We start from the raw sequence: 13,650 nt of genomic DNA on the forward strand, positions 1-13,650 counted from the left end.
CAACCCGCGGTCTGGGAGGGTCCGCGTCCCGCTGCGTGGGAGGGGCAGCCTCACGCAGCCTGGGAGGGGCAGCGTCACGCGGCGTGGGAAGGACAGCGTCCACGCGGTGTGGGCGGGGCAGCGTGCACGTTGTGTGGGCGGGGCCGCTTCTCGCGGTGTTGGAGGGGCAGCGTGCACGTGGCGTGGGCGGGGCTCCATCTAGTTGGGTGTAGGAGGCTGGCCCTGCTCTGTTCCACCCACTGGGGTAGGGGCGGGGGCTTCTGGGGTCTGAGCAGCTGCCCTGCCCTAACAGCAGTCTCTGCCGTTTGTAGACCTAACTTTAACAAATCATAGGTGTTTCTGTGGCGATTTTAATGCCACCGTTGTGGTACTGGTGCTGTAATTCTGTCAGCGTTTTCTTTTTTTTATATATAAATTTATTTTAGTTTTATTTATTTTTGGCTGTGTTGGGTCTTAGTTGCTGTGCGCAGCCTTTCTCTAGTTGCCGCGAGTAGGGACTGCTCTTCGCTGTGGTGCGCAGGCTTCTCATTGCGGTGGCTACTCTTGTTGCAGAGCATCGGCTCTAGGCGTGCGGGCTTCAGTAGTTGTGGCTTGTGGGTTCAGTAGTTGTGGTGCACGGGCTTAGTTGCTTTGCTGCATGTGGGATCTTCCCGGACCAGGGCTGGAACCTGTGTCCCCTGCATTGGCAGGTGGATTCTTAACCACTGCACCACCAGGGAAGCCCTGTCAGTGTTTTCTTTATAGACATTCTTAGCAGTTCAGGTTTCATTGAATAGGGGGGACAGTCCTGACTTCCTTAGGATGGGAGAGGGGCTGGAGGTTGAATCAAGTACTAGTAGCCAATGATTTAATCAATTGTACCTGCATAATAGAACTTTCATAAAAACCCAGAACAAGGCTGGTGAACACGGGTTGGTGTTGGAGTGTGATTTGCCTGGAGAGTGTGCAAGTTTAGAGACTCCCACCCACCCGCATACTTGATAGAGGTGTGTCTTCCATCTGGCTGTTCCCACCTTGTATCCTTTGTAATGAAGTGATATTCTAGGAAGTGACCTGTTTTCTTGGGTTCTGCGAGCCGCTCTAGCAAACCGTTTAATCCCAGGAGGGGCCCAGGGAACCCCCAGTTTGCAGCCAAGTTGTACAGAAGTTGTGGGTAAGTGGGGACATACCCCTGTGACTGTCAGTCCTGTGGGACTGAGGGCAGCCACTCACCTCCCTGGAGGCCACAGCAGATCCCATAGGGTTCCCTTCTCCACAGCATCTCCCCACATCTCCCTGTGTTCCCAGCGCCTGGATGGAGCCTCTGCTTCCTCCTTTCTGTAAGTGTTACTGAACTGAGCCAATTTACTGACACTGGGTTGTGGTGAAGGAAAGTGCAGGATCCAGGCAAGGAGAGCAACTGGCTGGTGCTCAAAGGACCCAGACTCCTTATGGCTTTCAGGGAAGGGCTATTAAAGGCGACATTTTCGGGGAGGGCTGCAGGATGTGTGACATTCTTCTGACTGGTTGGTGGTGAGGTAACAGGGTGGTGTCCCAGGAATATCAGTCATCAGCCTTCTGGTTCCAACGAGTCTGGGGGTCTCAGCATGTAGCCACCATCCTCCACCTGGGTGGGGGACTTAGTTCACGCGGAACAACTCCAAGATGTGCGTCAGATTAGTGTGTACGTCCCTTGAGGAGGAGGTACGACTCTGTCTTATTACCGATTTATTGTTTGAGCTCGGAGGTACTGCTTTTTCTTTGTGTCTGTGTTCCTCTGTTTCTCTAATTAGTAACTGCCTCCGTCTGCTCTCCGGATCTCAGGGAAGGTTTAGGAGACTAAAGTGTCTTTTTACAAACACGAAACGAGGGACGTGGAGGGGCTTTCGTACTCCGAGGATCCCCAGGGCTCACACTTCAGGAGGCGTCGCCGTCTGGAGGGCTTGGCCCTGAGCAGGCGTCACACCACTGCGGGGACGAGAGCTCAGAGGAAACGGGAGGAGGAGCAGATTTCACTCCTGAGCGAGGCGGCTGCTCGTGCTTAAGGTTCTGTACTTGGTTTAATGAAGTGCCTTGTGATGAAATCATCACGTTCCGCCTGACGGCTCTAGGTGTGTCCATGGGACGCTTTACTTCTGCCACATACTAAAGGAATCACCCTGACCAGTCTCAGAAAGTGATAAATCAATTCACACAGCAAGAAATCCTCTTACTGCCTGGGAGCCCAGGAAGAAGGATCATCAGCCTAGTGGGCCCGAACGATGTCCTCTTACACACGGCCTTTCTCTCCTGCACTTTATCAACCCATTTCTTCCCTTAGACCTTCTGTTCTGTGGCTTTTACACACACACCGAGGGCTAAATCCTAGGTCAGCCTGCTGACATTTGGCCATGGAATATGAGCAATTGGGAGTGATGTGAAGACCTGGGAAAATCTCCAAGATGCCTGGGCCTGGTCTGTAACCAAGCAGTCAGAGCTGTGGCCCCGCCGGTCCTTATCAGACGTGAGGTCCAAGGAGGAGCAACGCAGACGACAGGGCTGAGCCAGACGCTTCACTGGAGACAGATCCAGAGGGAAGCTACGACGCTGAGGTCTGCTGGGAAACACATCCCGAGTGTCGGGACTGTGGCCGCCTTGGCCCCGGGTCCTGCAGAGCCTGCAGGACGGCAGGGCTTGGCCCCAGCTCACGTTCACAGCCTAGGTCGTCTCTGGTCCTCGTGTCTTGTCTGCAGCTGAGGTGGAACACCTCCTGTTCCAGGCTGTCTCCCGTCTTGAGCATCCTGGCACTCGTGCAGCCACTGGCCCCAGCAGGAAGAGAGGAGGATACATGCCTGGCGGCTCCTTTCATACACAACATCCGGGGGCAAGTCCGCAGAGAATGGGTTAGTGGTTGCTGGGGTCGGGGGAAGATCCGACAGCTGACGGGGACAGGTTTCCTTCTGGGCTGATGGAAAGTTCTGGAGCTAGATGGAGGTGCTAATGGAACGATGTTGTGAATGTGCTGAATGCCCCTGAATCCTGGGCTTTATAGTGAATAGCTGCATCATATATGGATTTCACTGTAGTTTTTAAATCTTTGGAAGCAAAAGAGAAGGAGGGGAGGAGGGAGGAGGAAGATGCGGCGGGGGCGGCCCCCAGGACCTCAGACAGAAGACGGGCTGAGGAGGACAGGGCAGCGCCATCTAGCAAGCGGAGCCCTGTGTCGCAGACCTTTCCAGGCGTGTGGATCCCAGAGCACTAAGCAGCTCGTGGAGTTTGCCAAGTGGGCTTCCCGGGACTTTGCTCCTGTGACAAGTCCTCATTGATAACAGTTAAAATACAGGCCCTGAGGGGCTTCCCCGGTGGCGCAGTGGTTGAGAGTCCGCCTGCCGATGCAGGGGACGCGGGTTCGTGCCCCGGTCCGGGAAGATCGCACATGCCGCGGAGCGGCTGGGCCCGTGAGCCATGGCCACTGGGCCTGCGTGTCCGGAGCCTGTGCTCCGCAGCGGGAGAGGCCACAACAGTGAGAGGCCCGCGTGCCGCACAAAAAAAAAAAAAAAAAGGGCCTGAGACCTTGAAGTGAAGCGTTTGGCCCTGGAACCTCTGCCCCGCCTCAGCTCTTCATTCCAGTGGCCACGGGGACTCCACTGCGGCCAGGGCACCACCTGCCCTAACCTTTGCAGGTTCAAAAGCTGATTATAGCCACACGGGGGTGAAGACGCTGAGCCACGCACAGGCGCCTAACAAGCGAGCCGGGACGCTGGCTGTGTCACCCCTGCCGTGAGGACCCGCTCGCCCTCTGGCATCTGGCCCACTGCAGTCCCTCGCCAGTGACAAACTGCGGTCATCAGTGCCCTGACCGCTCAGCCAGGCGCTCCAGTGAGATAGAAGTGCCCTTGTATCTTGCCCTGGGCGCCGGGCGGCCCTCCCGAAGTGACCTGGAGGCCCTGTAGGGTGTTCGGAGCCCTGGCTGCCGCTCTGCGTGTCCCGCCTAAGGCTGTGCTCCTGGCTCCTGGGGCTTCGCCCCGCTGTGTGCACGTGAGAAGGGGCAGGACCCCTGTGTGCGCACCTCATGTCCAGGCGGGATTCCCACGTGTGTGCACGTGACATCCACGTGGGATCCCCCCACCTCCGTGTGTGCACGTGACGTCAGGCAGACCCGAGCACCTCAGTGTGCAGCTCTGTCCTTCAGAATCCTGCTGACCGCCTCTTTCCCTCGCACCTCCCCGCCCCTTGCAGGCTCTGTGGGGACCCCGCTGCCCGGCGTCGAGGTGCGCATTGTGTCAGAAAACCTGCAGAAGGACGGCTACCCCTACGTTGTCCACGCGGAGGGAAATGAGGAGGACACCAAGGTGAGCCCCTGTGTTCTCTCTGGCGGCACGTGGGCATCACACGGCCACGACCACCCAGGAGGCCGATGGCAGAGGTTGAGTCCCCACCGCTCGGGGACGGGCCTGAACTGCGGCGCCGCTGGCGGGCCTCGACTCAGGGCAGTGCTGGTGTTTGGGGCGTTGCCTGCCGTGTGGACGGTGCAGTGCAGAGTGAGGCCCAGCAGGGCTCCCCGCGCTCAGCCAGGCTCCTCCTGGGCTCTGTCCTCTGGGCCACGTTGAGATGGGTCCTGATAGCCTCAGCTAGGAGAGCCCGAGTTCAAACAGAGATCATTGTCGGCAGGATCTTGTTAAAAGTTCTGCGCTGGCAGGACGCTGGCACCCGCTCGGAGTGGACGCCGACAGTGTCAGCGGCCCCCAGCCTTGCAGTCGCCCATTTGGACAGATTCACGGAAGCTGTAAATTGAGGTTCCCCGCTTGGGAAGTCACTGTTCCCTGCTTTCTGTGCTGTTCTAAGCTCCGGGGGGCAACGGGAAGAGAGGACTGTTGTCTCGTTTTAGTGAGGACTTCGCAGCCACAGGTCTGCTGGTCACGAGTGGTCAGGGTCACAGCAGAGTGAGGGCTTCACAGCCACAGGTCTGCTGGTCACGGGTGATCAGGGTCACAGCAGAGGTTCGGGTTTTGCTGGAGGTGGAATTTTGATTTGAGAGATTGTTTTCTCCACAGGGGATGTACATACTCTTGACCTCTGTCACCCTGAGAAGTTTTAAAAGCTGAAAGTAGCAGCGATCCTGCCTCTCACTTGTGCCGGGAGGGGCGGCGGACAGGCCCTGCCCTTGTGGGCCTCGGTCTGCAGTGGGAAACGGCAGCATTCAAGAGATGGTTGTTGAATGTCTTAGCTCGAGAACGTAGGCGCAACTTGGGTGGTTTTTACTGTAATTTTATGAAAAATGACACCAAGAAGTATGTGTCCGTCTACGCAAGAACCTCTCACCTGGACCCCCTTGCTGGGCTCGTGCCCCCTCGGCCTCTCCTCCCACACGTGATGGCCCTCCAGACCAGCCTTGCTCCCGCCCACGCTGTGTGGGCAGCTTTCAGGGTGGCCTCAAGGTCCCCAGCCGTGGCTCTCGCTCCCTGGCTGCCTGCTGCCTGGGCTCTTGCGTCAGCCCAGCTGGTCCAGGGCCGTCAGCCATGCCCATGGCTTAGGGTCCTTTTCTGGCTCTTGGCCTGCGCCCTGCGGTCCTCTCTGCCCCTCGGGGACTCGTGCTCACACCCGAGTCACCTGTCCCAGCGCCCAGCCCTCCTGCGGTAACGAGGCTGCCTCCCCTTGCTGGATGCTCGGTCCGTCGGTTCTGGGTGTCGTTCCGGGGACCCCGCTTGGGAGGAGGTCCCCAGCAGAGCAGCGTCGGGGGCATGTGGGCCCATCAGACAGTAGCAGCACAGACGGCGGGGGGCTCCTGCACTGCCCGGCCTGAGCACCTGGAATGCTGGGTGCGGCAGGGATGCCACCAGACAGGAGGTGCGGCTGGACAGCGTCTCCCTCCTCAGTCACACTGAAGTTTAGCAACTTGGGGCAAGCAGCCGCCCCCTCACCCGGCTCCTGCTGGGGGCTGTAGGGGTTTCCTCAGTGAAACGCGCTCAGAATAGGTGGCAGCCTGGCCCTGAGCATCTTGACGGTCTGAGAAGGAAGCGCGTGGTCCACGGTGTGGGGGCTCGGGGGCGGTGGAGACAGGGCAGGGATGACGATCTGCTGGCCACAAGCGAGGCCTCATAAACGTGAAGGTAAGGAGACCTGGAGCTCGCGGCGGCGTGCTCTAGAACGTTTCCAACTCAGTCGAGGGGTCAGTGAGACACACGGTCCAGAATGGAGCCGTCTCCATGGCCGATGACGGCCCGGGGCGGAGAGCGCAATCACAGGCCGGTTGCCCCCGGGGGCTGGGGTGGGCCTGGGCCTGGGCTCGCTCCCCGGCTGGTCAGAGGCCACCGCCGTCCCCCCCTCCCCGCTGCCGGGAGCACGACAGGGGCACTCCCCCGCTCCCGTGGCTTTCCCCAGGAGCCGCCTCCCGGCTGGGGTATTGCTCACCGCCCCGCCCCCGGGACCCTTAGAGGGGAACAAGGCCAGACTCCACACTCAGGCGGGCGAGACCTCCGTGGAGCCCCCGCCTGGGTCCCCGCGCTGCGCAGGACGGGCCGGGACGGGGTGCGCCCCGAAGGCAGGAGAACCAGGCTCAGGCCTTGCTGAGGAAGCGCCTGCGCTCGGCTTCTGTGACGTCACAGGCACTCCCTGTTGCTGACGGTGGCGGTGAGGAGGACGCCGGCTGCTCGCCTGGCCTGGAAGGTGCTGGCTCTGTCCCTGACGGGACTCGCAGCGAAAACCCACCCGCTCGCTTCTGATCGCCCCCACGCTCGGCAGGTCCGGACGGCAGGGACTCTTTCATGTTCTGAAATCTGGGGGGCTGCAGGCGGTGTGCTTCAAGGTTTTTGTTAACATTTAATTGGAAATCACTTCAAACTTACAGGGAAGTTGCAAAAATACCAGTGTGCAGAAAGCCCGCGCGCCCTTTCCCGGTGCACTTGCCCTTCCCCTCTGTCAGGGCGCCATGCGGGCCAGCATGGGCTCCTGCAGCATCCGTCCTCCTCTCACTGCCTGCCTGCCGCTATCCCCGCCTCCCCCCCCCCCCCACCCCATGACGCCGCGTGGCGACTCCCTCCACTGCAGGCTCTCTGGGGTCAGGGTCCTCTTTGCTTGTCATAAGGGCACATCTTGAACTTGGAAGTACCCCCTAAGCCTGATGGTCACAGGCCCTTTGACCCAAATGGCAGGCGCAAGGTCAGCGCAGGCGCATTGACCAAGGAGACGTGTGCAGCGTGGCAGGCGTGCGCGCTGAGCCCGCGGCGGGGCAGCGGGGCTGGTGGTGGGCCAAAGCCTCTCTGGGGCTGAGCTCTCTGTGGGGTCTGTGGCTGGGGCCTCTCCATCCTCCCTTCCTTACTTCTCTCCTCCAGCCCGCACGTGGGGAGCCCCCCCGGGCTGGAGCCTGGGGAAGGAAGCGCAGCAGCGGTGACGGCGCCCACCAGGCGGTGCAGCGCTGCGGTCAGGGTCCCCCGCCTCTGAAGCCTGAGAGCTCTTGCTTCTCTGGCAGGAACCGACCGCCGAGAATCAGGAGTGGTGAGCAGGGGGCTCTCGGGCCTGTGTCTGCCCCGCAAAGCGGAGGCCCAGGGGAGGACAGGAGCCCTGCAAAAAGGGGTGCTCCCAGGCAGCAGGGAGAATCCGGTCCACTCCTGCCAGCCCAGAGCAAGGGCAGAGGGAGGCTGTGGAGGCCGGATGCCCGACGCTCAGGGGATGCTCCCTTGTCCTGGGTACGGTCAGGGTCCCCTGCGCACCCTGCAGAGCATGGCTGGGCTCCTGCCGTGGATCCCCGTCTGTGTCTCCCAGCGTGCGGGTGCCCTGGCCGCAGCCTCCACGGCTCTGCAGCCATCGCTTCCTGAGTCTTGCGCTTCGTCCGGCAGGACATCAGGGGCTGGAAGAGCGGGCAGCCTCCCCCCAGCGTGAGGGTCCCCTGGCCCCGGTGAGGTGGTTCCAGCTTCACGGTGTCCTCTGCCGTCTCCCGTGAGGCCCTGGGGATGGGGTAGGGGGCTTTGTTTGCTGCGATGCTGCTTTGTCCCTCTTCCCAGCTGGCAAACTCTGCAAGCACGTGGTGTGGTCTTTCTCTTCTTTTTAAATTTAGTTATTGAGGTGTAGTTGTCTATTTATTGTTTCAATTTGCTCACTTAACGTAAGACCCAAATGCCAGCCAGCAGAGACGGGTCCATTGACAGATACGGGCCACACTGCCGTGTAACGCAGAGGTGACCAGGCCTCACGTGGAATCCTCTTGTCTTGCAGAGGATGCAGACACCCACGTGGGGTGTGGGACAAGCTGGGGCAGGAGGACAGCGGCAGCGAGCGCCGCTTTCTTTTATCCCCTTAAAATCAGTTACTTGGGCTTCCCTGGTGGTGCAGTGGTTGAAAGTCCGCCTGCTGATGCAGGGGACACGGGTTCGTGCCCCGGTCCGGGAAGATCCCACGTGCCGCGGAGCGGCTGGGCCCGTGAGCCATGGCCGCTGAGCCTGCGCGTCTGGAGCCTGTGCTCCGCAACGGGAGAGGCCACAACAGTGAGAGGCCCGCGTACCGCAAAAAAAAAAAAAAAAAAAAAATCAGTTACTTCGTGTGGCTGACGTGCAAGCTGCCGCCCTGGACAGTGGGCTGATGTGTGGGTGCCTGTGCTCCCCCCGCCACCCGCCTCTCCCGTGCTCCCTCTCGCCACTTCCCCTGTCGCTGCCATGGACCATGGATTGCTGCACGGACCGTGGAGGTGGGGACGGGGACAGGGGCCCTGTGGGGCCTGGGCAACGCTCTGCCCTGCGATGAGTGGTGGGGCGCTGTCCCCACAAAGGCACTCGCTTCAGACAAGCAGCTGACCGTCGTCAGCCGTGTGCTTCTGCCTCTTAGGGTGAGGTGGGTCCACTACCTCTTTTCCAAGGGCCTGGTAGGAGGTGGCAGGACCCTAAGTGAGGACTTTCACACGGGAAAGCGGGTCCAGTAGGCCCCCTGGCGTGCCGGGTGAGCATCTGGAGCACTTAGCACCCCTGTGCCGCTTGCCTGCCCCCAACTGTGCTTTAATGTCCCCCTGGAGCCGCCCCGCCCCCTCTGTTGGCTTCATCCTCCGTGTTGTGAGGACCGGCTCCTGTCCTGGGGCTGGGCAGTGGGCGGTAAGCTACACAGCCCTCCCATCAGGATGCATTGGGAGCGGGGCCCACGGCCCAAGAGGCGCCAGGCCTTTGGGGACAGGCTCTGCCGTGTGTCCGGTTCTGCCCCTGCCCCGGTCCTGCCCCCTCACCTGGGCTCCCACACCTTCCGCCAGCTCAACTCCCCCTCCTTGGAGCTTGGGTCATGGTTCCACCGGGGACTTTACAGTAACTCCCGCCTCTGAGATGCTTTCAGATGAGGAAGCACGTGTTCTCACACCGGCAGCTCTTGGGCACGGCCCTGGCCGCCCAATGACAGAGTGGCCCTCGAACGAGGAGTACATGTGTCAGGTGTGGGTGCCCTGGGTCAAGACGTTCCTGTGCACCCGAACGGGGTCCCCTGTGAGGGCACCCAGACTTTTCACTGCAGGGTGGATGGCAGGTGTGGTCTGAAGCCACGCAGTCGCCGGGAGTCCGGGTTTTGGATGCGTGCCTTGCCCCCTGCACCCAAGCTGGGTCCCCAGAGTACGGGGACTGCCCGCCCAGTGCCATGGATGGGTAGTGTAACTCCACGTGGTTCTGAGGCATGGCGGCAGAAACCTGCAGCGCCCTGGCTCTGCCTGTGACCTGGTGATACGCAGGACGGATTTGAGTCGAAGCCAGCGTTTATGGTTACGCATTATTTTAGGTTGTTTGTTATTAGAACTTCGAATTGGTGGTTCACTTTCCCCCTCCCTGAAGAAATGAAAAAATGCCTTGTTTTTCTCTGGCATAAAGAAAATGGTGACGTGTCTTAGTTTCTTTATTTTAAAGATTTTTTTTTTGAAGTGGACCATTTTTTTAAGTCTTTATTGCATTTGTTACAGTATTGCTTCTGTTTTGGTTTTTTGGCTGTGAGGCATGTGGGATCTTAGCTCCCAGACCAGGGAACCCGCACCCCCTGTATTGGAAGGTGAAGTCCTAACCTCTGGACCGCCAGGGAAGTCCCATGTCTTAGTTTCTTGATACTTGCTTTCTGTAGACCAGAGACTCCCTGGCAGATCTGTACAAAAATTAGAATTGGGGGGTAGGTGTGTCTTTGTGGCATTGAACCCATGATGGGTGTATTAGGTGAACCTAGGAACACACTCAGATGGAGTGTTGAGTGGGTGGCGCTGGGTAGGTGAGGGGTCTTGAGGGGATTCCGTTCAGAGAGTTGGTTTCGGTTCCAGAAGACCCTGACTCTATGCTCTGCGTGTCTGTGGCCACAGAGCCTGCATGCCAGCAGCTCCCGAGCTCGGGGGCTGGTCTGCGTGTCACGGGAAGGGGCAGAGCAGTGTCCGTGGACAGTGGTCATCCTTGTTCGCCAAATCCATGTCCCATCCGTGGCGAGGCACAGCCCAATTTCAGAGATGCTAAACGTGAAAAAGTGTTCTGTGGAGTTCAAAAGTTAGTATCTTGCATTTCATGCAACTTGCCTGGAAGAAGCTTGTGAATATCTTTTCTTACCATGTGAAATCAGGAATCTAGGCCTCAGTGCTGGGGGTGGGCAGGAAGTCCGCTCTGACTGGATGAGCTCTGGTCCGCTTCTTGCCCACCATACAGGCCTGCTCGCCTGCGGTCAGCATGCACCTGGCTGTGGGTCCAGGATGATGGAGGAATAAAGGGAGGGTCCACAGACGACAGGAGCTGGAGTGAACGCAGCACAGGGTTGGGTGATCGTGTCTGTAAATTAACACACAGTAGGTATTGTCAGGACACAAGCACACAGTGACTTGAACAGGTGATATGCAATACCCAGAATGCCTGCCCTGAGACAGAAGAGTGACTGTGATAAGAGGTCTCTGTAGGGCACCCAGTGCTGGGGAGTGCTGAGGAAGAGGACACAGGGATGTGGATTTCTAAGGTAGAATGGAACTCAGTTAGAACTGCCCATTTCTCCCTTCAGTTCTGTCAGGGTTTTTGCTTCATATGTTTTGACGGTTTGTCCTTAGGTGTGTGAATAAAGTCTCTTTTCTCTGATATTAGTACAGCCACCCTGGTCTGTTTTGGTCAGTTGCTATTTGCAGGAATATCTTGATCCATCCTTTTACTTTCCATCCACCTGTGTCTCTGGATCTCAAGTGAGTTTCTTGTAGGAAGGCTATACAACTGACCCTTGAGCAACATGGGTTTGCATGGGTCCACTTATATGTGGGGTTTTTTTTCCAGTAAACATGCACTACAGTATTACACGATCCACGGTTGGTTGAATCCATGAATGTGGAACCACAGATACAGAGGGCTGACTGTAAAGTTATATGCAGATTTTCAACTGTGTGGTGCGTCTCTGCCCATAACTCCCACATTGCTCAAGGGTCTACTGTCGTTGGATCATGGATTTTTATCCATTCCACCAATCTGTCTTTAGACTGGAGAATTTAATCCATTTACGTTTAAAGTAATTACTGATAAGGATGGACTTACTTCTGCTATTTGTGTTCTATGTGCCATATAGCTTTTTTTGGTCCCTAATTTCCTGCATTTCTGTCTTCTTTCGTGTTTAGTTGATTTTTTTTTTTGCGGTACGCGGGTCTCTCACTGTTGTGGCCTCTCCCGTTGCAGAGCACAGGCTCCGGACGTGCAGGCCCAGCGGCCATGGTGCACGGACCCAGCCACTCTGCGGCATGTGGGATCTTCCCGGACCGGGGCACGAACCCGCGTCCCCTGCATCGGCAGGCGGACTCTCAACCACTGCGCCACCAGGGAAGCCCTTAGTTGATTTTTTGTAGTGAAATGTTTAAATTCCTTTCTCATTTCCTTTTGTGTATTTTCTCCAGCTAATTTCTTTGTGGTTGCCACAAGGATTACATTTATCTTTCTAAAAATTTTAACACTAATTTGGATTTATACCAGCTTAACTTTAATAACATGCAAAAACTCTGCTCCTTTACAGTTGTGTCCTTACCCCTTTCAGCTGTTGATGTCACAAGATTACATCTTTATACGTTCTGTGCCCTAAAACATAAGTTAATTCTTTTCAATGTATTAGTCTCCTAAATTACGTAGAAAACAAGATTTGGAGTTACAAACCAGAGTTTGTAATACTAGTTTTTACACATAATTTTTTTAATGTGTTAGTCTCCTAAATCATGTAGAAAACAATGTGTCATAGTAAGTGTATTTACTTCTGTTGAGATCTTTCTTTCTCCATACAACTTCGGTGTACTGACTAGGTGCTTTCTTTTAACCTGCAGGACTCAGTTGAGCATTTCTTGCAGGGCAGGTCTAGTGGTCACAGACTTCCTCAGCTTTTGTTTATCTGGAAATGTCTTAATTTCTCCCTCACTTTTGAAGAACATTTTTAGTGGATATCGGATTCTTTGTCAACTTTTTTTTCTTTTAGCACTTTGAATATATGGGTGCACTGCTTCTGGCTTCCAAAGTTCTGATGAGAAATCTGCTGACATAATCTTATTGAAGATCTGCGTCCGTTTTGCCCACCCTGGCTTCCACAGTCTGTCTGCAAGCTGCTCTAGGAATACATGCACAGCTGCCTGCGGGGGCGGGGGGGGGGCGGTAGCTGCTACAGAGCTAAGAGCTGAAAATGACCAAAATTAACCACAGTTTACCCTCCAAGCCTTCCCCTGGAAGTTGCAAGCCTTCAACAGACTCCAGGTTTCAAAAATAGTTACATCAGACAGATCCTGCCTGTGCAGTTGCTGTCCAGGTGGGAGCTGGATTCCTGGTGTTTCTTGCGCTGCCCACTTCCCCTCTGGTTACTTTCTTACTGTTGGGTTTCAAGAGTTCTTTGTCGGATATCTGATTTGCCAATATTTCCTCCTAGTTTGTGGCTTGTCTTTACATTGTCTTGTATTTCATAAAGCAGAAGTTTTTAATTTTCATGAGGTCTAATTTCTCTCTTTCTCTTACTTTTATGGATCACGCTTTTGGTGTTATCTCTAACTCCAGGTTACAAAGGTTTTCTCCCGGAAGTTTTATAGTCTTACGGCTTACATTTATATCTATTGTGCATTTTGGTGAATTTTTGCATTACATATGACATTTAGTTGGAGCTTATTTTTTTCCATATCCAGTTGTTCAAATACCGTTTGCTGAAAAGACTACCCTTTCTTCTTTGCAGTTTTGTCAAAAATCAACTTTACATGTTTCAGCAGGTTCATGTATAGATTGTATATTCTCCTCCACTGGTGTGTGTGTCTGTTCCTTTGCGACACCACAGCCTTGACTCCTGTGGCTTTATCGTGAGCCTCAGGACTGTTATTCTACCAACTTTATTCTTGTTCAGGGTTTTTTGTTTTTTGTTTTGGTTATTCTAGTTCTTTTGCTTGCTCATACCCATTCTAGAAATAGCTTGTCTGTATCTACTAAAAATCCTTTTGGGATCTTGGTCACAGTTGCATTAAACCTATAGATCAATTGGGGAAGAATTAACATCTTTACCTCGATGACTCTTTTCAATCCATGAACATGGTGCCCCTCTCCATTTACTTAGGTCTGCTTTGGCGGGGGGTGGGGGAGTGGATGTGTGAGGTTTTTAGCATGCTGCTCCTGAACATGTTCTGCTAGGTTTATACCTAAGTATTTCTTCTTTCCTCCGTCTCTTTCTCCTCTTCTTCTTCTTTTTCAATGATTGTAAATATAGAATTTTTTGTTTCTA

The 13,650-nt window shown here is 55.7% G+C and overlaps 1 protein-coding gene across 3 annotated transcripts in view; it reads left to right on the plus strand.

Annotated features, from left to right (window-relative positions):
- The window catches only part of ACSF3 (acyl-CoA synthetase family member 3), a 63,945-nt gene that overhangs the window by 26,603 nt on the left and 23,692 nt on the right, over positions 1-13,650 (plus strand). For all 3 annotated transcript variants that reach the window (XM_059998819.1, XM_059998818.1, XM_059998820.1), the window contains exon 6: positions 4,198-4,310. In XM_059998819.1, coding sequence (XP_059854802.1) covers positions 4,198-4,310 — 113 coding nt within the window. The remainder of the gene's footprint in view (positions 1-4,197; positions 4,311-13,650) is intronic.

This window comes from Delphinus delphis, chromosome 20 (genome assembly GCF_949987515.2).
Source record: "Delphinus delphis chromosome 20, mDelDel1.2, whole genome shotgun sequence".
Classification (NCBI taxonomy): Eukaryota; Metazoa; Chordata; class Mammalia; order Artiodactyla; family Delphinidae; genus Delphinus; species Delphinus delphis.